Source organism: Melanotaenia boesemani, chromosome 14 (assembly GCF_017639745.1).
Source record: "Melanotaenia boesemani isolate fMelBoe1 chromosome 14, fMelBoe1.pri, whole genome shotgun sequence".
NCBI classification, from domain to species: domain Eukaryota; kingdom Metazoa; phylum Chordata; class Actinopteri; order Atheriniformes; family Melanotaeniidae; genus Melanotaenia; species Melanotaenia boesemani.
The window spans coordinates 26,855,009-26,882,440 of NC_055695.1; the positions used below are offsets into that span (position 1 = coordinate 26,855,009).

General features: G+C 38.8%; 1 protein-coding gene across 1 annotated transcript; it reads right to left on the reverse strand.

The window, feature by feature from the left end:
• Window positions 1–432: 432 nt before the first annotated feature.
• On the reverse strand, window positions 433–25,928 carry LOC121652494 (protein-glutamine gamma-glutamyltransferase K-like). The gene is made up of 14 exons (XM_042005256.1): window positions 25,839–25,928; window positions 18,725–19,014; window positions 18,453–18,644; window positions 13,733–13,984; window positions 12,752–12,870; window positions 12,517–12,624; window positions 3,806–3,983; window positions 3,566–3,704; window positions 3,287–3,479; window positions 2,947–3,100; window positions 2,558–2,842; window positions 2,216–2,376; window positions 1,991–2,127; window positions 433–1,869 (listed from the first exon to the last, which is right to left on the reverse strand). The coding sequence occupies exons 2-14, from the start codon at window positions 19,011–19,013 to the stop codon at window positions 1,710–1,712; spliced, it is 2,367 nt and encodes a 788-aa protein (XP_041861190.1). The 5' UTR covers window position 19,014; window positions 25,839–25,928; the 3' UTR covers window positions 433–1,709.
• Between the last annotated feature and the right edge of the window lie 1,504 nt (window positions 25,929–27,432).

A 27,432-nucleotide genomic window follows, 5' to 3' on the forward strand; every position in this document is an offset into this window, starting at 1 on the left:
TCTGTTTGGCTTGTATGATTATCATTTCTGTCATTCTGTTTATACTGTTTTCCTTTATCTTGTTTTTAATACTGGTATGTTTTATGGACTCTGAGTAGAGTTACATTCATATAATCTCAGTGTAAACACAACACACCTCTCTCTGTGTTATTTATATTCATCCTGTATGTTTACTGTTCCGTCTTATTTCTTTTTTTTTTTTACAAATTTTGGTACACTGTCTTTACATGGAATTATTTTGTTTTTTTTTTTGTTATGTATTTATTTCATTACATTTTTTTACTGTTCATTTTTAGATTTTTCTCAGTTGATTTTTTTCTTGTCCCGTCTTGCCCTACTAATTGTCATGCCAAAAAAAAAAAAGGGGGGGGGGGGGGGGGGGGGGGGGGCAGTTTAGGGAACGCAGCCATCTTCCCTAGCAACCAGCTGGAGGTGGAGAAGACAGGAAAGAGGGATCAATCAGCACCACAACTTTAAGTCAGGGAGAGTTGCTGAGAGAAAAGAAGACAGAAAACTGACACCGAATATTTTCTATGTTCATGACATTCTTGGCAAATTAAGCTGATTCTAATTAAATAAAAGAAAGAAGAAGTTAACTGGCTACAACATGCAAACAAACACTTGAGTAAAAATTGGAAAACCACAAACAGATTGCATACAGATGGAAACATTTTTGTTCACCATTAAATACATGGAACATCATCTATATTTTTGCTGTAAGGCCATGTTTTAAGCATGTTTAGGTAAATTAATTTATCCATGCACTGAGGCACAGTGTCTGCTTGATTTATTAAAATACACATCCATGATAATTCAGAAAATTGCCATTCATTTTAATTTGATACTTGAGCTCCCCTGCTGTAATTCTTCTTTGTCTGATTTCAGCTTGCATACATAAATCATTGTGAATACAAACAATAAATGATTATTTTCTTTTGCCCCAAGTCAGTCATTAATCTACTTTTTGTTAATTTTATGGCTTATTATTTACATATATTGTGTAGCTTGAGCTTGTTTATTTATGCTGAAAACACACCACAAAACTTTCTGGGTGATTTTATTTTTAACAGACACAGAAACATAAATAAACAAACAGAAAACAAACTTAAATAAACAAATACTTACCATGAAGGAGGCACAACTTGTAACTATGAATAGTCAAAAAGGGAATCCATTACAACCTAATATTTTGTAACAGCATTTTTAATTAAAACTGCTTTAATAACACACAAACATTTGCAGTACTAAATAGATATTCAAATAGAACATTTTTATTGTTAACACATAGCTGGAAATAACCAAAAATAAACATACTGTATATATAAATATAAAACGTGATCTAAATATTGAGCATGCCTTTAAAACGGCTTCTTTCCTTCATTCAAGCTGCCATACTGTGTAACTTCTGCTACTATTTTGGTACTTATAATAGTAGTCATACTTGCACCTCACTTGTCTTCAAACGAAAGCAGAATCTGCATCAAAATTAGTAAGAATCTCATTCAAGTTAATACCAGTTATCATATAATATAAAAGTAGTGTATATACTGTAGGTGACATCTACCACATTTCCCACTGCTTCTCCCTTTGTGGCCTTTTGCTCTTCTACTAAATGAAACCTTCATGATGATAAAAACAGAATCACCCTACCTATTTTGAGGAAATTACTTTCAACAATCAGTTTCAAAGTGGTTTTTGTTTGCAAATCCCTATAGAGCAGCGTTGCCTTTGTCCTCCACAGTAATGTCGCTCACACCATGAACCTGTGTGATCTGCTTGCAGTCCAAAGAAGCCAGCAATTTCCTTGTCCCTGGAAGGGTGGGGATGAAGTGCTCGGTGAGAGTGACGGTTGCATGGCTGCCAATATCTCTGAGGGAGACACAGGAAATGATAGTAGCAGAAGAATCAGAATCAGAAAAGAGCAGGATAGAATAGATAGATAGAAAAAGGAGACTGCACTAATACAAAGTATGCCTTTTTTTTGCCTCACCCATAATCAATCTTTCGAGCAGGTAGGAGACCTAGGCCTTCCACGTGGAATACCACTGCTTTCAGCACTTGTGGTAGTGGGTTAGTGAAGGATATCTCCACTGCCATCTTCTTCCCTACCAAAGCCTTCCCGATGGGCTATGTGACAGAAAAACAGGGAGCAGTGATAATCTGATCTAGAACAAGAGCTTCTACATTGTAGTTTTTTTCCAGCTGTGTTGCTTACTTTTATAATAAGATCTGGGGTCCTGAGTCGGAAACTGAACTGAGTGGCCAGAACCTGCTGTGTTTCTTTGACCCTGCCTAAAAGTGTCAGCATCAGGGCAGTCTGATCTATCAGCTGGTCCTTATACACTTTATACTCCAGGGTCCAATCCAAGATTGTCTCTGTAGTATGGTTGGACAAAAGCAAAGAAAAGATATGGGTTAGTGAGGTTTCAGTATCTCCAGTAATTAGGTTTTGTTACTTTTGGATGAAGCCAGACTTGCCATTTCCCAGCTGCATCCAGGTAAGCTAAGCTATTTAGATTCTGACTTTATTGTCACAGTAACTAGACCCTCCACTTACCCGTGTTGGGCATTAGTTTCACATCAGTCTGGTCTGTGTTGACTGTGGCTTTGTGGACTCCAGTGTAGTACATGACTGCCAACCGGCTGTGCAGGCTGACATTACGTTGCCCTGAGCCGCTGTTCTTTAGCTTGATGGTCAGCTCTGCATCCTCTCCCATTTTAGGACCTTCACCATCCATGATCACTTCTATAGAAATGTCCTCTGCTGTGGGAGATGAAAAGGCCTTTGCTTTGGAGCCGTAGCGACAAGCTGTTTCCACAGCAATACGTTCCTCCTCTGAGCCTGAGAATTAATGAAAATGTTGAGCTAATTCAGTAAATAATACAGCAGTAACAGCTCTGAGTTACGGAAACTTTAACAAGATTGTAGTTTTAATTTGCTCGTACCTTCAGGATGTTTGTAAAGGTGTGTGATATCGCTGCGCTCATCTGAACCAACAGCCTTGGTGCTGATGGAATGGCCCACAGTCTTTGTCTCACTGTAGATTTGATTAAAAGTACCATCTACATTTTTCTGCCAGTATATCTTGTCACTGTTCACCTAAAAAGGAACAAAGGAGTAGCGATACAGATGGAGGTTAAGAAATAATGCCCTGAACAGATGGCAAGCTGTCATATATTCAGATGAGGGCATAATCAGTACACAGCACAGGTTTTTTTCGTGTATCACTTGAATCTCTTAAAATTCCTGTGATGTAAAAATAGACTAAATGTCTATTCTACTAACCTCAGCAAACACAAAGGGGCAATCATGTTTGAGGTAGACCTGGCCATTGCGGACAGCAGCAAGCGAAGCAGGGCCGCAGCGGAAGGTGCCCTGACTGGTCTCCTGTGGCGTGGCATCGACCGCTTGCCATCCGCCGTTGCCAGGGGGCAAGTCCGGACGAGCCATCCAGCAGTCATTCCACACATGGAAGTTCCTGCAGGAAAAGACAAGTAGTATGAACAGAGAGCTGGGTGTCCTGAAGCATTCAACTATGTTATGAAGGCTAAAAACAAGGAATACCAGATAGAGTCTGTGTTGAGGTGCTCCATGGGATCCAGCTTCTCATCAAAGTACACGTCTGTTGTCAAGGAGACGTCTGTGTCGTGAGCTGAGTTGAAGTTTGTCACAGTTCGACTGGGAATGCCTAAACACCGTAAAACTGCAGAGAGAGAGATAACACGTTCAAAGGCTGTGTTGCAATATCTGTGCAACATTTGCACAGATTACATGAGCACGTTAAACAACAATAAATCGACTAACCTGTTGTGAAAATGCCAGCAAAGACCCAGCACTGTCCATATTTAATGGGGGTGCCGTTGTTTTTATGGTATTCCAGCAGGATTTCTACACTTCCACTCCACATCGTTGGCGAAGTTCCCCCCGAATAGTCTCCTGACCAGTTTCCTTGCAGGACACCAAGGTCATCAGGAGAGTTAATCTGGATAAATTAAGAGTTGTCTTTAACTGGTTGTAACATTTCCCAGACATTTCTTGTTCCTCACCCCCATCTCTGTTTCTTGATTTTGATTATTAAAAATACAGAGCAGACAGCAAGCTGCTGAATGTAATAATGAATGTTTTGTTGTCAGAGTAGATGAAACAAGGGTTTTATCATGTGTTTTATGGTGGCAAACAGATGGTTGGAGAAGAGGAGCCTACAATCACAACAGTGGCCCTCTGAAAAACAAGGGATATAATATTAGCCCTGAGTGCTGTGCCCCTCTAGCCTGATTTGTGTTTGTTTGCATAGCTTTCATTGCATTTATCAGCTCCTTTTCCTGACCATCTGGCTTGTCTAACCTGTCTAGGTAAATTGGTAACACAAATAAAATGTTTTTTGGCTTTGTTTTTAAGTGAAGACACATTTTCAAGTGAAGAGGCATTTATTCTTAGACAGACTATAACAATTTATGGTATGTCTTCAAGTAATATTGTAATGTTTGTTGAGGATTTTTTATTATCTAGAAATCAAACATTTTACAGAAATTGCTCCACATAAAAATCAAGTCAACAAAATAGTATTGAATATTTAGATGTGGAAGAGTGCAGTCCTTTGCTACAGCTACAAATGCAAGTCATATCTCTACCCATCAAATAACATATAGCATATACACCCATTTGACACTTTTATTCGGTACACCTATTCTATTAGTTGTTAATGCAATTATATAATTTGTCCATCACATTGCTAATTGTGGACATGCCTCAATGATTCACTGATGTTTCAAACTGATTAACAGAATGAGGAAGGAAGGCGATATTTGGATGCACATGTCCAGCTTTAAAGCAGATGGGCTACAGCAGCAGAAGACCACACCAGTTGCCCCTCCTGTCAGCTAAGAACAAGAAAACTGAAGCTACAATGTACTTACCAAAACTGGAAAAAAAAAAAGATGAGATGAGATGAGATGAGATGAGATGAGATGAGATGAGATGAGACGAGATGAGACGAGATATTGAATGGTTTTATTCCTATCTCACAGATCGACAGTTTTTTGTAAGTATGGAAACATGCTCCTCAGGAATCCATGAAATAAAATATGGGTTCCCCAAAGGATTATTTTTAGGCCCAATACTCTTTAATTTGTATGTGTTGTCTCTTGAGGATGTCATCAGGACACAAAGCATTGATTTTCACAGCAATGCTGATACATAGCTTTACATCGCCGTGGTTCCTGATGACCTGGATCCAGTTAATGTCCTTTTAAACTGTATTTTAGATATTAAGTCATGGATGGCAGAGATCTTCTTGAAGCTTTATCAGGACAAAACCAAAGATTTAATTATCGGTCCCAAGGGCAAGAGAGAGAGAGAATGTTTTTTATCAAAATACAACATTTTAATCCTTCTCCATGTGTGAGAAATCTGGGTGTTTTTTCAACTCTGAGCTAGATTTTACGGCACACATTAAGAAATGTAACAAAAACTGGATTTCATCATCTTAAAAACATCACCAGTCTGCCAATTTCTCTCTCTTGCCAGCACGGAGATGCTGATGCATGCTTTTATTTCCAGTACAATAAATTAATGTAACACCCTACTCTCTGGTCTTCCCAAAAAATCTATTTCAAACTTAGAATTACTTCAGAACTCGGCAGCATGAATTCTGACAAAGACCAGAGGGCTGGAACACATTACACCAGTTTTAAAATAGCTGCATTGGCTCCCTGTGCATTTCAGGATTGATTTTAAGGTTCCTTTACGGTTTATAAATGTTTTAATGGTCTTGGACCATGAGATTCTCTGGTACTGGCCTCTTAGTTGTTCCAAGAGTGAGGACCAAAGCATATGATGAGGCCTCTTTCCATTATTATGGCCCTCGTCTGTGAAACAGCCTGCCAAAGAACCTCAGGGCTGCAGAGACCGTTGAAGTTTTGTAAGACCCACCTTTTTAGCTTAGCTTTTAACTAGACCTTATTTTATCTTAATTTATTTAATATAATTTCATCTGATGTTATTTTATTTTCATTTTATTTAACTTTATTTTATTTTATTTATTATTTAAGTACAATATTTTATGACGTTCCCTATGTGAATTTTTTTTTTTTACTATTGCTGCTCTAAGTTGTTCTCATTGTGTTATGCTTCAGACAAAGTGTTGTTTATTCAGTTCAGTATGATAGGTTTAGTTAAAGCAATCTGGGAGCAGTGCATGCTGGGAAACTAGGAAGAGGAGTTTGCAGTCAGTTTCCAGCTCCTGTTGTGTAAGCGCATATACCTGTCAGCTCCTCAGTTTGGACAATTCTTTCTCCTTTTGCTCGGGCAGCGTCTGTAAGTAGTGCTTATTTTGTATTACTGGGCTATTGAGAATTTAAGCTTGTGTGAATGTTCAGACTGCCGAGATATTTATCATGCTACCAGACTAGATAAGCTTCATGTTTCTGTTGCTACTTGCTAATTTATTAGCTTGCATTGCTGTGATAATAGCTACGTGTCTCGCCTAGCTAACTTACATTGTTGCTTCCACGCTGTGTTTATTTGTTTAGTAATACAAATATTTTATGTACTGTGTTGCAGTTTCACAAGCTCTCAGTAAACTCTATGGAAATTAATCGACTGAGTCCTGGTGTTTCTGAGAGTGTTTAAGCTGATTGGAACGTAGTCCATGACAGTAAAAAGACAGCAACAAGCTAACAGGAGATACAAGAATCGCAACTAAGCTTTCATATCAGCACAAGCTAGCCTGCACAGCAAGCATCCATCTGCAATGATAGGAAGCGACAACGCTCTGGCAACCAAAGTTACCCCTTTAACACCTTGCCCACTCGACACAAGCCAAAACCCAGTTCCTTATGATGCCACCATGCCACAAGCTCCTTGGGGCCCTCAGGTGAGGTGAACTCCTCAACATCGCTTTCCCCAGTCTAGCGGAACTCTTCCACAACAGAACCTCAGGCATGGTGTCTCATCTCCCACGCACCCTCCTGTTCATGGGATGGCCCATGGAGCTGGCCATGATCATTCTGCCACCATTAGAGCCCTTCTTAAATATCTTGCCCGCAGTCGCTTGGTAACTTCAGGCCTCACCACATACGATGATCAGCCAATGAACTACTGGTCCTGGAAAACATCGTTCTTAAATGCCATCGCTGACCTAGATCTATCTGTTGCAGAAGAACTCGACCTCCTAACCAAGTATTTGGGAAAGGAGTCAGCAGAGCAGGTAAAGAGAATAAAATATGTCAACATTAGGAATCCCACTACCGGACTGCGTATGGCATGGCAGGGTCTCGACGAGACATACGGCTCACATGAAGCCGTTGAACAGGCTCTGTTCAGCAAACTAGAAAGGTTCCCTAAGGTTACAACAAAGGAGCCATAGCTACTCAGAGATCTGGAAGACCTGCTAACAGAGCTACAAGCAGCCAAGGAGGATGGCTACCTTGCTGGCTTATCATACCTGGATACCTCAAGAGGAATTAAGCCCATCATCGAAAAACTTCCATATAACTTACAAGAAAAATGGCTATTATCATAGGATGAGATTCAAAGAAGAACACTTTGTCAGTTTTCCACCTTTTTCCGTGTTAGTGAACTTCGTCTGCACAGAGGCAAGGGCTCGTACAGACCCAGGCTTTGACCTCTCTATACAAGCTCCACCAGAGAGGAAGAGTAACTGGGAGAGGCCCACAAAGACGTCTGTGTATGTTCAAAAGACCCAGGTCTCAGGTGCCGCCAAGTTTGAGTCCAAGGGAGATAGAGAAAGAGCTGACTTAAACAAACATTGCCCATTACACAATAAGCCCCATCCTCTGAGGAAATGCAGAGGCTTTCGGGAGAAAAGCATTGATGACCGTAAACAACTCTAAAAGAACATTACATCTGCTTCCACTGTTGCTCCTCCACTGAACATCTTGCAAAGAACTGCACTGTTGAGATAAAATGTGCAGAATGTGAAAGCACTGCTCATGTGTCAGCACTCCACCCCAACCCACCTGTGACTAAGTGGGTGAGTTCACACCATTTGCCACTGTTTCATATCATTTCAACCATACCTGTTTGATTTTAACAATGTTAGCTTCATCATTGCTCAGTGGTCAGCAGACACCAACTATCCCGGGCTTGTTTGTGTTTTGCTTTCTATTTGAGTTCAGCTAACATGCATAAACATCTGTTAAAGCAAGACTCAGACCACTGGTAATATCTTTAGTTCTGTGTATTTAGTTAAAACAGTTTTGTTTGTTAAATATGTAATTTGAATGTTTCTCACCATACTTACCATGTGTTCCAGGAGCAAAAAGAGCAAAAAGCACATCACTTCCTGTATTTATAGGGTTTGCCCTGATTTACTGATGTCACTGGAAGGGTTTAAGTATGGGGGGGGGGGGGGGGGGGGTATTGGGGGGTTGATTATGTTTTGTTACAGGAAATGTTTGATTTTCTATTACCTAGTTCTGTGGGTGGTACCAGGATTCATTTATTACCAATTGTGTTGGTTTATTTAAGTTGACTGGGATTTAGTCATTTAAATTGTATGTTGAATTTATGTTGAAAGGATAGACTCACCTGTTAAGTGAGAGGTGCCCAGGAAAGTCATTTTGTGGATGGAACTCAAGCTTATATAAGGCTGGCCTTTAGTCTGTGTTAGAGGGGGGCCACGATGATGCAGCAGGGTGCATGTCTACTTTAAGTTTGGTTTATTAGATTTCAGTTATGTTGGTTAAGTTAACTGTTAAGTTACATTATGTTTCTTTGCTTTTTTCCGTATATATTTTTGTTGAAACATGCACCTTGGTGAATAAATTTTGGAAGACCACTGCCTACTGCCATCTTTCTGCCACACACAACCTACAACACAACACCACTTATCGTCGCCTTCCTCCCCACAGGAAAGCAGGGAGGAGGACAAAGCGGACAACCAGGAGGTCAAGTCGACATGCACTCAAGTATGTGGGGAAGGTCCTTGCACCAGATCATGTGCAAAAATCTGCCTTGTAAGAGTGTTTCCAAATGGATGCAGGGAAGAGTCTAAGAGAATGTACGCTATATTGGATGAGCAGAGCAATCAATCACTTGCTCAATCAGAGTTCTTCGATGTCTTTCAGGTCACCACATGCTCTCACCCCTTTACACTCAAGACCTGCGTGGGATGCACAGAGACAGCATGGAGGAGAGCTACTGTAGTGGTTACACTGTGGAGCCAGTGGACAGGAGACTGAGCATCCCTCTGCCTACACTCCTTGAGTGCAATCATATCCCTAATGCTCGCACTGAGATTCCTACACCAGACACCGCTTACCATCATGCCCACCTGAAAAGCATTGCAGACAAAATACCACCCCTGGATCCAAATGCTAAGATACTCCTGCTTCTGGGTATAGACTTCTTACGGGTCCACAAGGTCCAAGAGCAGAAAAGCGGCCCAGGAGATGCTCCATTCGCTCAAAGGCTTGACCTAGGAGGGGTCATCATTGGGGGACATGTGCCTTGGAGGGGCCCACAGACCACTGGAAGTGAGAAGTTGTAAAACAGCCATCTCAGAGAATGGTCGTGCGAGTTATCTTCAATCGTGTAGCAACCACATCCGAGTGAAGGAGGTATTTGGTCAAACATATGAACTTCAACACCATTCAGCACAAATCTCTATATGCAGCCAAGCAGCATTCTCCAGAGACAGCTTAGGGCGAATTGTTTTTGCTCGTACTCCCGACGACCACAGATTTACTCCATCCAAAGAAGATCTGGAGTTTCTGAGAATAATGGAAACCGAGTGCCATCAGGACACTTGCAAAAGTTGGGTTGCACCTTTGCCCTTTCGATCATTGATACAGTGGCTCCCTAACAACAGGAAACAGGCTCTCGACCGTCTAGTCTCACTTCAGCGCTCATTGGAAAAACGGCCAAAACTGAAAGCCAGTTTTTTAGAGTTTATGGAAAGAATGTTCAAGAAAGCACAAGCGGAAGTAGCCCAACCACTGCAACCTGGACAAGAGTGCTGGTATCTGCGCCTGTTTGGCGTGTACCATCCCAGAAAACCGGATAAGATCCGCATAGTCTTTGACAGCAGCGCGTCATACGAGGGAGTGTCACTCAAAGACATTTTGCTCACCGGGCCTGACCTTAACAATAACCTGCTAGGCGTCCTTATGAGGTTCAGGAAGGAACAGATGGTAATCACAGCTGACATCGAACACGTTTCACTGCTTTATTGTGAGGGAGGATAACCTGGATTTTCTACGCTTCCTGTGGTACAGGAATAACGACTCTACATCTGATATTGTTGACTACAGAATGCGGGTTCATCTATTCGGGAACAGTCCCTTACCAGCAGTCGCTGTGTACAGCCTACGACGGGCAGCTAAGGAAGCAGAAGCCGACTACTGCAGTGATGCAAGAAGATTCGTCGACGGCGAGTTCTACGTTGATGACGCTTTAAAGTCTTTCAGCACCGAAGAAGCCATCAATGTCGTCACACGAGCACAGAAGATGCTATCAGCATCTAACCTCGGACTACACAAAATTGCTTCAAATCGACCTGCTGTAATTGAAGCATTGCTCCAAGAATGTCAACAGCCTTGATCTCTTCATTGATGACCTGCCTATCCAACGCAGTCTTGGACTGTGCTGGAACATGCGTACAGACGCCTTCATCTTTCAGATAGTAGACGATCAGAAGCCATTTACCCATAGATGGGTACTCTCAACTGTAAATAGCCTCTAAGACCCCCTCGGATTTCTGGCACCCATTACAGTTTGTGGAAGACTTATACTCAGGGAGCTTACCATGCAAGCAAAGGACTGGGACCTACCTCTCCCCAAAGACATGGAGATCGAGTGGACCAGATGGAAACAGTCACTTCAAGACCTAAGGAGGCTCCAAATACTGCGCCCCTATACGTCCTTCTCCACTGCAGGCGCGCTGGGAAGCATCAGTCAAAGCAATAGCAGCCGTGGCATACATCAAGGTCACAACCCACCAAAGGCAGGCTGAAATTGGCTTTGTGTATGGCAGGGCAAAGTTGGCTCCTCAGCCTAGCCGAACCATTCCAAGACTGGAGCTTTGCGCGGCTGTACTGGCTGTCAAGATCGCCGAGACTATAGTCGCAGAGATGGACGCCACATTCGACTGCATCACCTACTACACGGGCAGCAAGGTTGTACTGGGGTACATCCACAACCGGTCAAGGAGATTTTATGTCTATGTACACAACAGAGTCCAACGCATCCTCCAATCACCTTTTCCTGGTCGGCGGAAATATGTTCCAACACATCTTAATCCAGCCAACATTGGGTCAAGAACCATGACGCCAGCCTCACTTGGCAGCCCATCTTCATGACTCACCTGTACATCTGTTTGAATCCCAAGAGACATACGGTCTCATCGACCCTGACGTAGATTCCGAAGAGTGTCCTCAGGTGGTGACAAACCTCACACATGTTCCCAGAGATGTAGCACACCCACAGCGCTTTGAACGCTTCTCCAGATTTGACACTCTTCTCACAGCTATAGCACACCTCATTCATGTAGCCCGTTCTTTTGCCCACTCCATCCAGAATGAATGTCAGTGGTGGCACCTTTGTCATCCTTCAGAAGAGGGGCTGTTAAAGGCTAAAATGTGCATTATAAAGCGTGTCACAGAATGAATGTTATGCAGAGGAACTGAAGCACATCAACTTAGGGTCCAACATCCCATCTTCCAGCAGCCTGTGGAAGCTAAATTCCATCATGGATCAGGATCAACTCCTAAGGCAGGATTGGCCAGCCAGGGCTGAGTGAGAATGAGACTCATCCCATCATCATACTTGGCCGGCATCATCTAGCAAACCTGCTCGTGCCTCATTATCACAAGGCAGTGAAACACCAAGGGAGACATATGACTGAAGGTGCCATTCGAGCTGCAGGGTTCTGGCTGAGGTGTGGACCCTAGCCTGCCCTGATCTGGGTGGTTGCTGTGGCGGCGGCCTCTGTGGACATGGATGGACTGGTTCCTGGTGTGGATGGATCCCCATGATATTGTTTCCTCAAAGAAGCGTCAGACCAGATGTTTATTACTTTTAGTATTATATATATTCAGTTTAGAGACATCTGTATGTGAAAGAGACTTTAATGTGTTTTTTTCATTGCTATGTTATCTATTTTGATGTGTGTAAAGGCTTCTTTTATTTTTAATATGCATGAATTGCTTTTTTATCATGTAAAGCACTTTATGTTGCCTTTGGCATAAAAAGCGCCTTATAAAGAAAGTTTGATTTGATTTGAAAGTGGCTGGTGAGTTTAATCAGTACATCTCTAACACATCTGCATGTAACTGTCATCCCTTACAAGTTCCTTTGAAAGGTTTTGCTAAAATTAAATACAAATGAGAATATATTTTTCTAACAAATCAATCAACCTTTTTAGCTTGAAAATGAGCCTTTGTGTTGCTTTCAGATAATAATAGACCTGAATGATTTACCCATATTGAGTAGGGGGACTGTATTAAATAATATGAAGGCCAGTATGAAGGGCAGTGGATCAGGTACATTCTCACCATGGCCGAGATTATTCGCACAGCATTAACTGGATCTCCCAAACCAGAATTAGGAGTTCCACTCCTCTCCAGGACAAAAAGGCAAGCAGCAAGAATCCCATCACTAAACTGGATGTTAAAGAGACAAAGACAAAAAAAAAAAAAAGAAAAAGACATAAACAAATGTGAGATAAGTGGAGAGTCAAGTTAGTTCTGTTGTTCTACTCATCAACACAACAAGCTTTCAGCCACCTACCTGTCCATAGTTCCATGTCCTCGCTCCAATTTGGTTCTCTGTGCCGTAGTAGATCCGCCCAACATCATTAAGGACATATTCCTCCCTCTCATCTTCAGAGTCTATGAACACTGAGTCATCTGACGAGGACCAAGCAACAGCTTAGAAACCAGAAGTCTTAAAACTGAAATTCTCTCGCATAAGCATGGCCTCCGGTGTGCTGACATATGTATCTTTTGACTGCAATTATCTTTTTTTTTTTTTTTTTATGCAATGTTTTTTTTTTTTTTTTTGTCAAATCTGTCTGATGGTTGCTTTCAAACTCTCTATTGAACAGAGGTCCTTATAACACTAATGGCAAAACATCTAAATAATTGGAAAGCCAGATTGGCCACCTTCATTATGAGGTATAATTTCTAAGAATGTACATTTGCAGAATGAGCAAGACAGCTAAATGTGTGGGTAGTGCCCCCCAAAAATGTTCTAAAATCCCCTACAACATTCTCCTGTTGGATTTCACTCTTGCTTTGAGATTCAAATGTTGCCAGGTGTGTCCCAGTGACAGATGTATTACTGGCACCTGGTTGACATCCAACGGATGGAAACTGCTTTCCCTTACCGCTGGAGAATACAATCATCCAAACCACCAAGCAACTCAAAACAAGTGTGGAGATGATTGCAGGAGATTTTAGCACATTTGTAGGGGGCACTACCCACACGTTTAACTGTCTTGCTAAGTTTTGTTGTAAAGGTGACTATTCAGACTTTCCAACAATGAATAATACAACACCAATGGGTATTGTTAAAAGTGAGAAATAATAGACAAAACCTAAATTTCCTCACTGTTTGTGCTCAGTTTACTTCCTGTAGAATTTTCCAGAAACTGGTCAGAAAAGTTGTACATTTTTACTTTGTTGTTTGTTGTTCATCTCTTACAGTAGATAATGTCAGCCAAAAATTCCAGCCTAGATTCTACCAGACAGATTTTATTATTTTTTTTACCTTCACACCAGGGGTTGAACAACATGTAGATGTCATTATCAGGGTCATGTTTGGAAATGTGTTTTCCATTTGCACAGTTTGTTTCCACTATGAGTTGATATCTGCCAATGACAGCCATGGGTGATGAATTCACTGAAAGCTTTATTCTTTTGTCATCCTGCTCCACCACAGAAGCCCGCCATTGCCTGTCCTCCAGCTCTCCCACCAGAGGCATAATTACATGGGTTCCCTTTGACACTGTTGGCAGCAGCCCTAACAAGGTAAGACAAAAAAGACATCACACACATAGGAGAAGAAAAAACAAGAACAGAAAGGTTTTACTGACTGACATGTCCAAACAGAACTAAGCTGCTATACTTTTTCCTCCCAATTAAAGCTACACCTGTAGTCTTTGCATGTTTGAATAAATAGAAACCAAATTAAAAAAAAAGGCCTTTTGGGCAGCATTTAATCTCCTTGCAACTGTATTACATGTTTTATATATCCCTATCCTTATTCTAACTCTCAATTTCCAATGCCACAGACATTTTACCTTTCTCCCTAAACTGCTGAAAACTACAGCCCTTGGCTTTTACTGTCCTCCTATGTGGATGTGACCTTGTCTTTATTTGCTACTTTCGAATACCTTAATAAAACTCATTTGCTATGTTTCAGGTTCACTTGTGAGAAATGTTTATTCTCATCCGAATCATTCCTAGACAGACAGGCCACTGATTGGCTGTGACAAAACAACCTTATCCTGGTTTGCAAAGAAATAAAAACAACAAATAAAACATCCTTTGTGAAGACAAAATCAGAGACCACTGGATTACAGCTAGTGAGAAACAGAAAATCGGCCAGGAGACATCAGGGCAGCAGAATGAACCACCAGCTGACAACCAAGCAGCAGCTGTGCTCCACTAGCCTGAGGATTAAAGTTTGGATTTCTGGTGACAAATTTATTAAAACGGAAGCTGTACTGAGGGGAGCCTGCAGAACAAACCTGTGGTTGGTATGAATTAAGTTTAGCGCCTCAGTGAGGCCAAAGCATCCCTATTAATAACATGGGTAGGTCCTCAAATCCAGTAAATAAATATCTTTATTTCCTGTAGATTCTCAGTGTAAGACCAAAGCTGATGAAGCCAACAATTATGTCAGAACTCAAGCTGATTTTATTGGAAAATCAGGCATGATTCTTTAATGGAAATCACTACATGGGCTTCAGAAAAGAGTGTCTGTGTCATCCACAAATGTGGCTTAAAGATTGTCAAAAGAAAAAAAAAGAAAAACCCTGCCTCTCGCCCTCTAATTGCTGGGATAGGCTCCATCTTCCCCGCGACCCTGAATTGGACTGAACGGTACAGAAAATGAATGACTGAATGACAGTGAACCCACATACTGCATATGCAACAGCATGACTTGGTAACAAAGGAGTTCAGGTGCTAAACTGGCCTGCCTGCAGTCCAAATCTATCATGTACAAAAAATATTTAGTATAAATATAACATATGACAAAGAAGACCCAGGACTGTGGAGCAGCTAGAATCCCACAGGGGACACGAAATTTCTTTTTCTTTTGCATTCCCTTACAATACTTTTGTAGGTCTCCCCTGTGGGGGTGGGGGGGTGGGGGTGGGGGGGGGGGGGGGGGGGGGGGGTTATTTAAAAATTAAATTAAATTAAATTAAATTAAATTAAATTAAATTAAATTAAATTAAATTAAATTAAATTAAAGCTATTGGCACCATCACTTTCAGGATGAGCTCATAATTCTTATTTGTTGGTAGGAAGTCCATATTTTAGCGTTTGATACACTACCAGTCAAAAGACACAATTTTTTGTTGTGTGTATGTATATATGTATATTTATATTTTCATTATTATAATTTTTTTTTTTTTTTTTTTTTTTTATGTTTGGAGGGCTGAGTACTTTGGCTGAGAACCTTGTTGGGGGTGGGAGGTAGTGTTCTGGGTAGTTCTTATGTATGTTTTGTATGTTTATAATTTAATATGAGAAAATCAATAAACAGATTTTGGAAAAAAAAAAAAAAAAAAGACACAATTTACCCACTGGATTTAATAGAAAAGTGTGTCCAAACCTTTGCCTGGTATTGAATGTTTTCTATATCAAAATTTGTTTTATTGTTTCCTAGCTTTGTTTAGAAGTAGTGTTGTATACAAGTGTAATGTATACACTTTTGAAGGTGATCCCTCCCTCCTACAACCAGACACAATGCTGAGGTTAATTTAGCAGCTGCTTGCTAAAGTTCCTCATCTCACTCACAGTGAGAGACCAAATGAGCAGCTATTCCTGGACACTCAGTGAGCTTTCCTCACACACAGCCCTGAATCCAGCTCTACATTCAGTAATATCACATATCATAATATCATATCTCAATATCTAATGGCCATATTCTGTGAGGACTGGGGAGCACAGTACATTCATGCTCCCAGGCAGGATTAACAGTTTTGTTGTTTGCCCCACTCTTTCACACTATCAGGTATTAAATGGAGTTTGAAGCCTGTCTGAGCTGTTAGCAGGGCTTCACACCTGTGCAAACCACTAAGAGAGAGAATTCAGCTGTCACTGCCTTTCACTCGAATTTTCAACAGAGGCTATCAAAAACTGTTTTGTTTCAAGATGGCCTGTGATGAGCTTTCATGCAGGGTGCCCCGCATCTCAGAGTTCAGTGTTTCAAGAGTACTGCTTTTGGAGAAAAAAAGAGATAAAAAACAGGAATATGAGGTGAAAAATAGGCTGTGTAAAGTTTAACTATCCTGTGTCAAAATTGGATTTGTAATTCAGTAATAAGTTCAAGATTTCAAAAGCCATCATATAAACTGCTATTATTTGCATTATCTGGTATTATTCATGATAATATGTATATATATATATATATATATATATATATATATATATATATATATATATATATATATAAAAACACCAAACTGAAACATAATAGGTTGATTCCCTGTAAAAAAAAAAAAAGTTATTGAATCAGTTTAGGTTATCTCTTTGATTTGAAATGCTGAACAAAGCGGGATCTCTTTCAGTAAAAGAACTATAATTACTCTCTTTGAGCGTCATCCATTATCTAATTACAGCTGTAATTGTGGGATCTATATGTGTTGGTGTCCTCCCTGCCTTACAGTCATCCATAAAATGAGAAGCTATGCAAAGACAGACATGAACAGGTAAACAGGTGGTGGGTTGAGGCTCCAACAGCAGGAAGCGTCAGTTGTTCTGGTGACCCGGTTCTAGAGGGGATCTTTAGTTAGAGAGGGATTTCAGAACGAGCTTTAAAGCATGCTTTCTGGAGCATAGCAACAGGGCAGTTACCATAGCAATAGTAACCAAAAATCCCCCTGATTCTATTTCTCTCTTCCCATATTAATCTAGCATATCTCAAAGATACAGTGTGTGTCATATGACTAAAATGATTTAGTCAAAAGGCTGATTTAATGAACTATTTCTTGCAAGAGCATTTGCAGTTGTATAATTACATTACACAAGTTTTGGGTAACAGGGTTACATTTCCTTTGACCCTCTCTATTATTGTGAATAAATGAATAAAGGATTTTTATCCTCACCAGCAGAAATTCTTTGTGGGACAATTCGTGACCAGGTCTCGAATAATATACTGGAACACATTTTTAAATTATAATTATTTGTAAAATGTCAAGTATAATTTATGTCTCTAAAAGTTTTAAAGTCCTGAACTTTTATTATTTTGTACTTTTCAGTGTTAATGTTGTTCTCTGAGGAAATGCAAATCCATTTTAAGGAGATTAGACTGACAAAGCTCAGTTATGCATCAAATAACAAACAATGTAGCTGAGAGGGGAATTGGAGTGTTTCAACAGGTTTTAATGGATCTTTGATGATATGAATTAACTTATAAACTTCCTATTTGAGTTAGCATTAACTTCATTAAATTAAATCAAATGTGATTCACTGGTAATAAGTATTTTATTAAACAATTTGGAAAATCATTTAATAGAAATTATTCATTTAATTTAAATACTTAACCATTTTTTATTTATTTATTTATTTATTTTCTTTCTTTCTTTTTTTTTTATTTTTTTTGAGCCTATGCTCAAAAATTGCATACTCATAATGAAATAAGTATATCTCCGCAAGAACATGGTATATTTGAATACTTTTGGAGTCACCATAAAGGTAACAAAGTTTTGTTGGGATGTGTGAATATAATTATTTTAAGGATTTTAGGATGAACATGATTATCTCTTTAGATTGATGCAGCTGTATCTCTGCAAAGGCCACACATTCACATTAAGTGAAGCAGAGCAAAAATAAAGGGATTATATTACAGACAGGTCAGACAAAGTCTTCAAACTAGCCATTTTTTTTTACATATTTTGTCCCCATCTGTTCTCAAAATCCCCTAACTGGAGGAAATGGGGTTTTAAAAGGTTAAGTCACCGTCATTTAACATATGAGCGTACAAGTAAAACAGATGCATCTTGGACCCGTTTCCGCTCCTGATCCTGTGACTTTATTTCTAGTGGGGCTGTGGTTTTCAGCATTGGCCAAGTTTAACTGGTCTCTTGGGGGTTCTGGCTTGCATGGTAGAACTTAATTAGCTTCCACAGGCATCACAGGGGTTTTAGGGAATTTATTTTTGCTAGTTTTGCTTTCATATGGAAAAAAAAAATTATCACATGAAAGTGTTAAATTTGTGAGTGGTGAACTTTAGTGATTAGTGTAGTCTCACAAACCTGTTTTAAGATCAAGGTGAAGCCTGTCTGTGTTGGGGTCAAAAGGTCGAGACAGGGTTATCCACATCTGGAAGGTCTGCCCTCTGCGGATAATGAAGTTCTCACTTTGGTAGAGATTTGTATGATGTTCTATGCGGTTTAAACCAGATTTGCTTTTCATCAGGTCTATTGACTGCACTTTGAGAAGAGGCACTGTAAAAACAATGACGGAACAGACTGAAGTCTACTGTGTATCATTGTTTTCTGATAAATAACACATGCGCTCTAATCACCATCAAGATTGCTGCCATCAGTCGTGGGTTTTTCGCCATTGATCCCATCGTCTTTATCCACATCATCAATCCCTGTCACCACAGTGTCTGTAACGTCATCGTCCTTTGGTCTGGGATAGCAGCACCAGCATGCCTTCTGCAGCCACCGCTGACATGAAGTTTCTTTGTTATTGTTGCTTTCCTCTGCTTCTACATCTTTTTCCAACTTGTCATCCCCAAATCCAAGTGTGACAGATGGAAACCGACCCACTGCAGATCCGTCCCTGATTGATCGTGTCACTGCAGGCATCCTGAAAGGAAACAAGTAAAATGAGGAAATCCTTGGTCTTCTCATTAGTATGACACTGGCATCCCAAAGAATCTCCTAAATGAATACTGCTGTGCATATTTTCCTCTGGAGTTCAACACACAGCTGATGTCTAAGAACTGTCACATTTGATTACTATACAACAGTAAACTATTCTAATTCATTGTTCAATTAATTAGTAGAGGGGGGGAAACTGGCTTTCCTTCTATGGTACAGCTGAGCTTAGCATAATTTTTAATGCCTCTAATCAGAAGACAATCTTGTGATGTGGGCTGACAGCCTCATTACAGATGGCTCCCTTGCAAAATGTTTTAATTCAAAGTGAGAAATTCTTATTTTCTGTATTTTCAGCTGCGTCAGAATGAATATTACTGAAGAAACATATCATCTACCCTCAAATAAGGATTTTCTTTCCTTTTATATCTGGATTAAAGGTGCAGCTTAAAAGAAAATAGGAAAACATTTGTGGTACCTCTTGTTTGGATGCTGAATTCTGAGATTTATATTCATTCTTTTAAATTTTAATTTGCCTGTAGCTGAGGAAGGGGAGCATTACCAACAAACCTGCCTCTCGCGGGTTAATTGCTGGGCTTCAGCTTCACCGTGACCCTTAATTGGACTAAGGGGTACAAACAATGAATGAATGAACAAACAAACCAGACAAACACAGATTATTTTTTTTTTTTTATACATTTGTTGAAAGTTTGTTGAAAATGGTTTTTGGCTCCTAAAATAAAAAGAATCACGTTTTTAAAACTCCATCCAAAATGTTTGTACCATTGTTGTGTGTGGACATCTCTTTAATTTGGTGTGGCGTGGGAGTGGGAGCTAACAGCAGTTTTTACAGTTGCCACACAGACAGATAATTATACAATATGCTAAGAAGGTACGGAAATTTTGGCGGTTGCTTTCCTGTTCCTGTTAACGCACATCAGTTAGGAAACATCATGCATGACAGTGAACTTTAGAGTCTGTCTAGTCATTACAAGTACTTTGATAAAGAAAAAGGGATATTCTCTAGTACCTGTATGCAGTGAACTGTCTCTCAGGAAACTATTGTTCTGACTGTGTTTTTTGTTTCCATTTGAAATTGAGATTCTTTTTTTAGTATTTTATTTTACAAACATGGTTTTGTGTGCAGAATAAAATAGGGAATATGCTTGTATTTGGGAGCAGTTTCAGCCATAACTGTCATTCAACTGACAGGATGTTGTGATCATACACAATGTGGCAGAAAAATGAGATCTAGACACGACCTTGACTGACTGATCTTGTCGTAAAGAGGGTCTGACTTTAATCTGAGTAAATTTTGTCATGTTTGTGACAGCACTATCTATTTTAGATGAATGCTCTGCTTTTACTTAATAGTTTGTTAAAAACTTTAAGTGTCTTGAACAGTTTCAAACTTACAATCTTTCATAATATAAGTGTGAAGCTCATTGACGTGGAGATGGAAAAGATCTGTCACTAATAGGACAAAGATTTCTGAATAACAACATCATATTTCACATAGTTTAATATTCTCCCATAGGAAACTGACAGCTTTCTGACAACTTATCAAAATGTACCTTCAGTAATATTCTGTCACCCAAATTGGGTTCTTTCTTCCAGTTAAAAATCTTACCAATTTGCCAGTCTTCCTCCTTTGTCTGATCTTCATCTCTTAGTATTAAATAAATCCCCACAGCCTGAATTTTCTCTCAGTTCATCAGTTACATTTTCAGAAGTTTTCCTCATGATCTCTTTACACTTAAATGTAACCTCTGTCTCATTTAGTATGCGCATATCTATGAATATGTAAATTAGATTCTGTCTCCATCTCCACTGTTACCCTGGCTGCAGCTGCTCACCTTCGGCTCTGCTGTAACACAGTTGTGATGCAAGAACGATTCAGCCACACGTTTGAACTGGGAGCTGTTGTTTTAGAAGAAAAAGTAAAAACAAGCAAATTGTACAGGGTCGCCGAACAGTCAGTGTATGTCGCAATATTTAAATGTTGCTTTCTGCATGTTGTTTGGCACTGGCTGCATTAGACTGCATGAAATGGATTTTAATGCATTTCTAATGTAAGATGTTACCTTGTTGCTTATTGTTACCACCAGTTTTTGACAGGATTGGTTATATATCTTTGTAAATAAATGAAACTCTAAATGAAAAACTGCGTACAACACAATATTTAATGAATTCTTATTTCAAAATGCTTTTTAGTTAATTAAATCAGTGCTTATTTAGTCAGACTATGCATAATATGCCTGTATAAAAAAAAAACAATAATTCAGGAAAAAGTGCAATACCATTAATTCATCAAATAAATAGAAAAGTTTAATTGGGATGTTTATTAGTAAAACATGTTAACATTCATGCTTTCTGCTCTTCTTAGGCAACTCAGCTGTTCAGCCTTGTTATGAATAACAATTATGATGTTTTAGTGTCTCTGTCATGGCCCACTGCATTTTAACTTAATCACTTGCAGATCTTTTAACTTCTTTAATGATTTTTGGTCAACTTAAACTGTAAACATCAGATATTCTACCACTTGTCCTTAAATAAATGTATTTTTCTACCATTTGAAGCTATTTTGACGATTACCTGCAGCTATTTCAACTGTTCAGCTGTTTTTAAGCCGTATTCACCGTAGCTATTTTCTATTTTTAACAGATATAATTATTAATGTATTTTTATGTTTATTTATCTTTTTTGAACTATATTGAATTTGCTGGTACAATATGTGGTACTGACACAGCCAAAACGGAAATAGCTGTACTGGCATTTTGATAATGTAATCCGTTACTAAAAGGAAAGTCACAATCCTAATATGATCCACTAATATTGCAGCTAAAACAAGATAATAACCATACAAATATGTTAAATGTTTATTTACTGTTCTGATATTTATGCAGCATAACGCAAAGTGTCTGTTTAACTTTGTAATTACACACTGATTTATGAGCAAGCAGGAGGTTACTGGGGAGCTGAGCATGTACCCTGACCTTAAACTTTGCTATGAAAAACTAAAGGTCAAAATTTTAAAATACATTGCTTGGTCACCTTGTGGTAAAAAGGACTGAAGGTGCCTTTTCAACCAAGAATTTAAAAAAAAGAAAAAGAGGAATCATGACATATTCAAAAAGAATCAAATATTGCTTAATTTCAGTGTCTTATTGAGTTCGACTTGTTTCTTGACCGACCCTTGAACCAAATGAAAGTATTTTCTTCACACACACCCTTAAGATTCCTCTGCAATAGTATGTTTACCCAACAGGTTCAGATGACGCAATAGTCTCACTGACTGGCTTATTCACAGGACAATGAATCAGCAAGCAGATGCTGTCGATAAGAGGATGCCTCCTCCCAGCTCTGGATTGTGCTCTGCTGACAGACTGGCCTAAAAGTAGCTTAACAAAATACCCACAACCAGATTCCTGCTAAACATCTACTGTTAATCTATTGCGTCAATCTGATGACAAGTGTCTTATTTTTAAAGGAAAGTGAATCATAAGAAAAACAGCAGCTTCACTGCAGGTTACATACTCAAGATTCAAGATTCAAAGATTCAAAGCGTTTATTGTCACATGCACAGTAAGGAAACAGGTTTCCCTGTACAGTGAAATTCTTACTTTGCCGTCCACACTGAATGCCATAAATATCCAAAGTATATAGAAAAGACTAATTTAAGAAGAGCATGCAAAAGAGTAAACATAAAATATAAACTATAGGTAAAATATAAGTAAAGTAAAGTAATCTATGTACATAATGTGCAGAGTGCTACATAAACTGTGTAACATTCAGCGTTGAATGATTAATTGTGCAAAAAAGAAAATATGTCTAATTTAATAATTAATTACATTTTAAAAACTCTTTTTTTTTCTTTACAGCAATAGAGCGCAAAAATGTAAGGGTTCAACCTGGTTCACTAATGAGTGTTTTCTACATTATCTTAAGAAAATGACTATCATTGCACACACATTCTCTATTTAAAGAGTCCTTGGAGATTAAGCCATTTTGTCTCCAAGGGAGTTCAAATATTTATATATGTTTTTCCAAGTGGATAATATGCCAAATGATCAAGGATACAAAACTAATTGAATCTCAAATGTTACCACTGAATATTTTAATTGCTGTGTAAAGAAATTCTGGTGATTGTATATTAATGAAAAAGCAAATTTCAATCATTCATAACATGTCTTTAAACAATGGATGCCATTAAAACTGTTTAGAGCCTTGCATTGATTTTTGTGCTGTATGGAGGAGTCAGACGCCTTCAGTATGCTCAATTAGACTTTGATCTTTATAATAATAAGGCAATGTTGCAGTGTGGCGGTGGCAGTTGCACCCTCCACAAAATGGCATTTACTACAGCTGTAGAACATGTTTTACAAAACTATAACATATATAACACGAGAGATATTCTATTCATGTAAAGCTGAATCCTTTAAAAGCAAACCTTTTGTTAAATGTTGTTGTAGACTTACTACCTCATTCTTTTAAGCAATTTCTTTAGCGGCACAAAAAAATACACTGAAAAAGGATTACAGGTACCAGATTTAATATATGTTTACTGATCAGAAGCTGGGAACTAAAAGGGAGCAGTCTCTTCTGAGATAAACACAACCATACTGCAGTCAAAAAACTAGATGGACTGAAAACAGACTGTCTCCTGATAACTTGTACCATTAGAAAAAACACAATTTGTAAACTTTGCAAATGTACCAGAGGTTGACATCACAAAAGCGGCAGAACAGTAAGCCTTTAATGTTGAAGTAGTCTAGCCTAGCGATAGCGACTTACACAATCAGCTAGAATTGCCATTTTAATTTGCCTAGAGCTGCTGTTGAGACCAAAAACAACAAAAAACCTTGGTGAAATTGGATTTTTGGATCTTCTTTTATTATTTCTTCATTATTTATACATGTAAAAGGCCTTGAGTTTATTCTTGCATTTAACAGCTGTTTGACAGCTGATGAAACTGTAGTTAAGGGAGCTTTGAGTGCATATTAGGACATCCTTAGGCTGCACAAACAAGAAAAAAGAAACAAGGAACACCAGGAGGAGCAAGATTAAGAGTTTCATTAATTCTGAGAAAAAAATAACATGTTGGTGAGCTTTAAATCAGTAAAATGCATGAATGTCTGCGGAAGACAGCAGCATTGGATGATCAAAGGATCTTTTTTCATGGTAAAGGAAAAACTCTTCACAGCACCCAACCAGGTAAATACCCCTCTCTAGGAAGCAGACATGTCATCACTCAGATCTATCATAAAGCGAAAACTTCAAAGAACAAATACAGAGGGTTCACTGCAAAGTGAAAACCATACACACGCCTCAAAATAGAAAGGCAAGAGTCGACTTCAGCCGAGATCAGCTAAAAATAAAATTAAATAAAAATTAAAATTAAAAAGAAAAAGCATGTCTGTAACAGCATTCTCTGAACAGATGAATCTAAGCTCAACCTTAGCCAAAAATTATCAGAAGAAGAAAATGTGGCCACAAATATCATCTTTAAAACATGTGGTGCCAGTGTGATTGCTTGAGCATCAAATTTATGGATTACTGGTGTTTACTGATAATTTGACAGAAGTCAAGAAGATGAATTCTGAAATATGTAGAGATACAATACCTGCTCAGATTGCAGCAGCAACACTGACTGGACTTTGCTTCACATGGACAATTTTAGGATGTAAGGAAGTAAATTATTTTCTAATGGACAAGTCATCTGTCCTCCTCACTGAGCTGCATTTCACTTGCAGAGGGAAAATCTAAAAGTAGAACAAATCTGAGACAACTAAAGATGGCTGCAGTGAAAGCCTTGCAAAGCATTACAAAAGAGAAAAAAATACTGTGAGTGGGCTTCATGGCCACCAAGTAATTCATCAATGGTTTTGTTTTTGCTAAATTACATCTGTGACCCTGAAAAAGAAGAGCACATGTTGGTACTGAACCCTTCCTGTGGTTAATGTCAGGGTCTGTTCATTCTTATGTAGCAGCAGGCGTGAACCAAAATCCTAATCATAAAAGTTTTCTTTTTCTTGTTGTCCCCCTGGGGGTGGGGGTGGGGGGGCGATCAGCATCTCTCAGCTGCACCCATGATCCATTTGCCTGGAGGATATTTACTTCAGCCACAAAGACTTTTTCACTAATATCTAGTTAATGTCAGCATGAAAGTATGCACAGAGTTCAGCTTAACTGTTTTCAATGTTCTGCTGTGACAAGACATGAAACAAAGATATTACATATTTTTGTGCATGTATTTTTTTTTTTTTTTGTTTTATTGTTTTGTTTTCTTCTCTTCCAACTCCCTATCCAGCAGTTCTGTGCTGGATAGGGAGTTGGAGCCTGTTAGAACTGTGGTGGACCAGCAGATGAGGAGAAAACTGCAGTGGAGATTTTGGACAATAATAAAGACCCCTTCCATAACACCTCATTGCCACGGTGTTATGCAGGACTGAGAGGTTCAGGAGATCCTTTGCCCCCACAGACATTACAAAGTACAACAGTGACTTCCAACATGTTCCTTATCTATCTATCTATCTATCTATCTATCTATCTATCTATCTATCTATCTATCTATCTATCTATCTATCTATCTATCTATCTATCTGTCTATCTATCTATCTATCTATCTATCTATCTATCTATCTATCAATAATATGGACATGAACTCAGAAGTGTAAATGTAAATGAACACCAGTTAACTGCAGTCAAGGTTTGTAATAAATAACAAGCAGTATAAATAATAATTCTAGCTGTTGAACTTTACTGCGTAGGGACAGAATAAAACACGAAAACATGAAGCTCAATAAAACTCACTCAGTTCAGTCGAAGAAGAAATGTGACAGTGCAGACTGGAGGAAGAAATCTTCTGTTTGTGGTGCCTCTGTGTTTCAGGCTCGAAGTTTGTGACTCCTTTAAATACTTGGCTAAGGGACACACCCTCCTTGTGACAGATATAGCTTATGAAGTAATAGCAGAAATAATTTATAACCAGCATGGAGCCAGCACTTTCATTTAGAGAAAAAGTTGTTTGTTTTCTGTTTGCTAGTTTTTATTTTGGGTGATTCTCACAGATAAGAACAGAAAAACCTCCTAGTGCAACCTTTTATTAAAGTCAAATGACTAAAACTTTAACTCTTTAATAAAATTATGAGTTAAATAAGTCCTGTATATCATTTGACATTTAAAACCATCAGTTTTCAGAAAAACCTCGTAGTTTGAATTGCAGCAAAAAGGTTCAAATCTTTCACTTCCAACAATGGTTTTGTGACAGTCAGGCCTCCCCAGCATGGAGCTTGTATGTGTTGCACTTTTTTCTGATGAATTTATCAGAGATGTTTTAAAATATGTTTTGGTACACATGTTTTGAGTACACTTTTTCTCATTTTTTTTTCAAGTTGGGCAACATACTTACCCTTGTCACAGCTTATACCTTGTCTTCATTGTTTTCATTATCATGCTGGAAAATTCTTCGTCCTGTGGGCTTCAGCAGACTGAGAGTTGTCTTGTTGATCAGTGGTGTAGCCATATAACCACAGTCTCCTGTCACTAACAATATTATTACATCCTCTTATTATGTACTCATGTAGCCCCATATTATCATTCTCCCACCTCTGTGCTTCACTGCTAGATCTGTGAAGTAATTTCGCTGAGTTTACGGTGGACATGCTGAACCTAATCGACATCAAACAAATTGATCTTCTAATCTGACTAAAGTATGAGGTTCCAACATTCATCTGGTTTTGTTTCATGTTCTTTTGCTAAGTTTAACCTTGCTTTTTCCCCTACAGAAGGACAGTGATTTTCTTTCTGTGACAGAAAGCACACAGAGATTTGGCGTTATGTGGTTCTTCACACCCCCTGAGCCGTTACAGACACTGATTTCAGATAACCACTGCACATGACAGCTTTTAGATTTTTCTTTACTCTCTGATCCTCACAGAAAAGTTGTGTTTTACTAATTTATAATTTAGGTCACTTCACCGTCTTCAAAATTTGGAACTTTATTATTTGATAACCAAATAAATTTTGCAGCAGAACTATTTAAACCCTGCTAAATAGTCACAGTCAGTTAGTTCCAAATAATGATGCAAATAACCTGCTGTGTGATAATGAAAATATTTGTTCTTTGATGTCAGCACACGCCCACACCTAGTGAAGGTTGTAAATCCATTAATTCATTCATGAACTCATAAACGAGGAAGAGAGAAGAAACTAAGAGCCAGATCAATGTGTGTAAACAAATTTAAACAAATTTTAAATAATTTTATAAGTGGGCTTTTTCACCAAATACATTTTGAGAGAAAATTTAAATGGCACCGTGAATTATTATGTACTGTGCCAGAACCCTGACACTGAAGCAGCTGAATGGGATGCAGCCGTTATTATTTTATTATCAGCCATGTTTTTC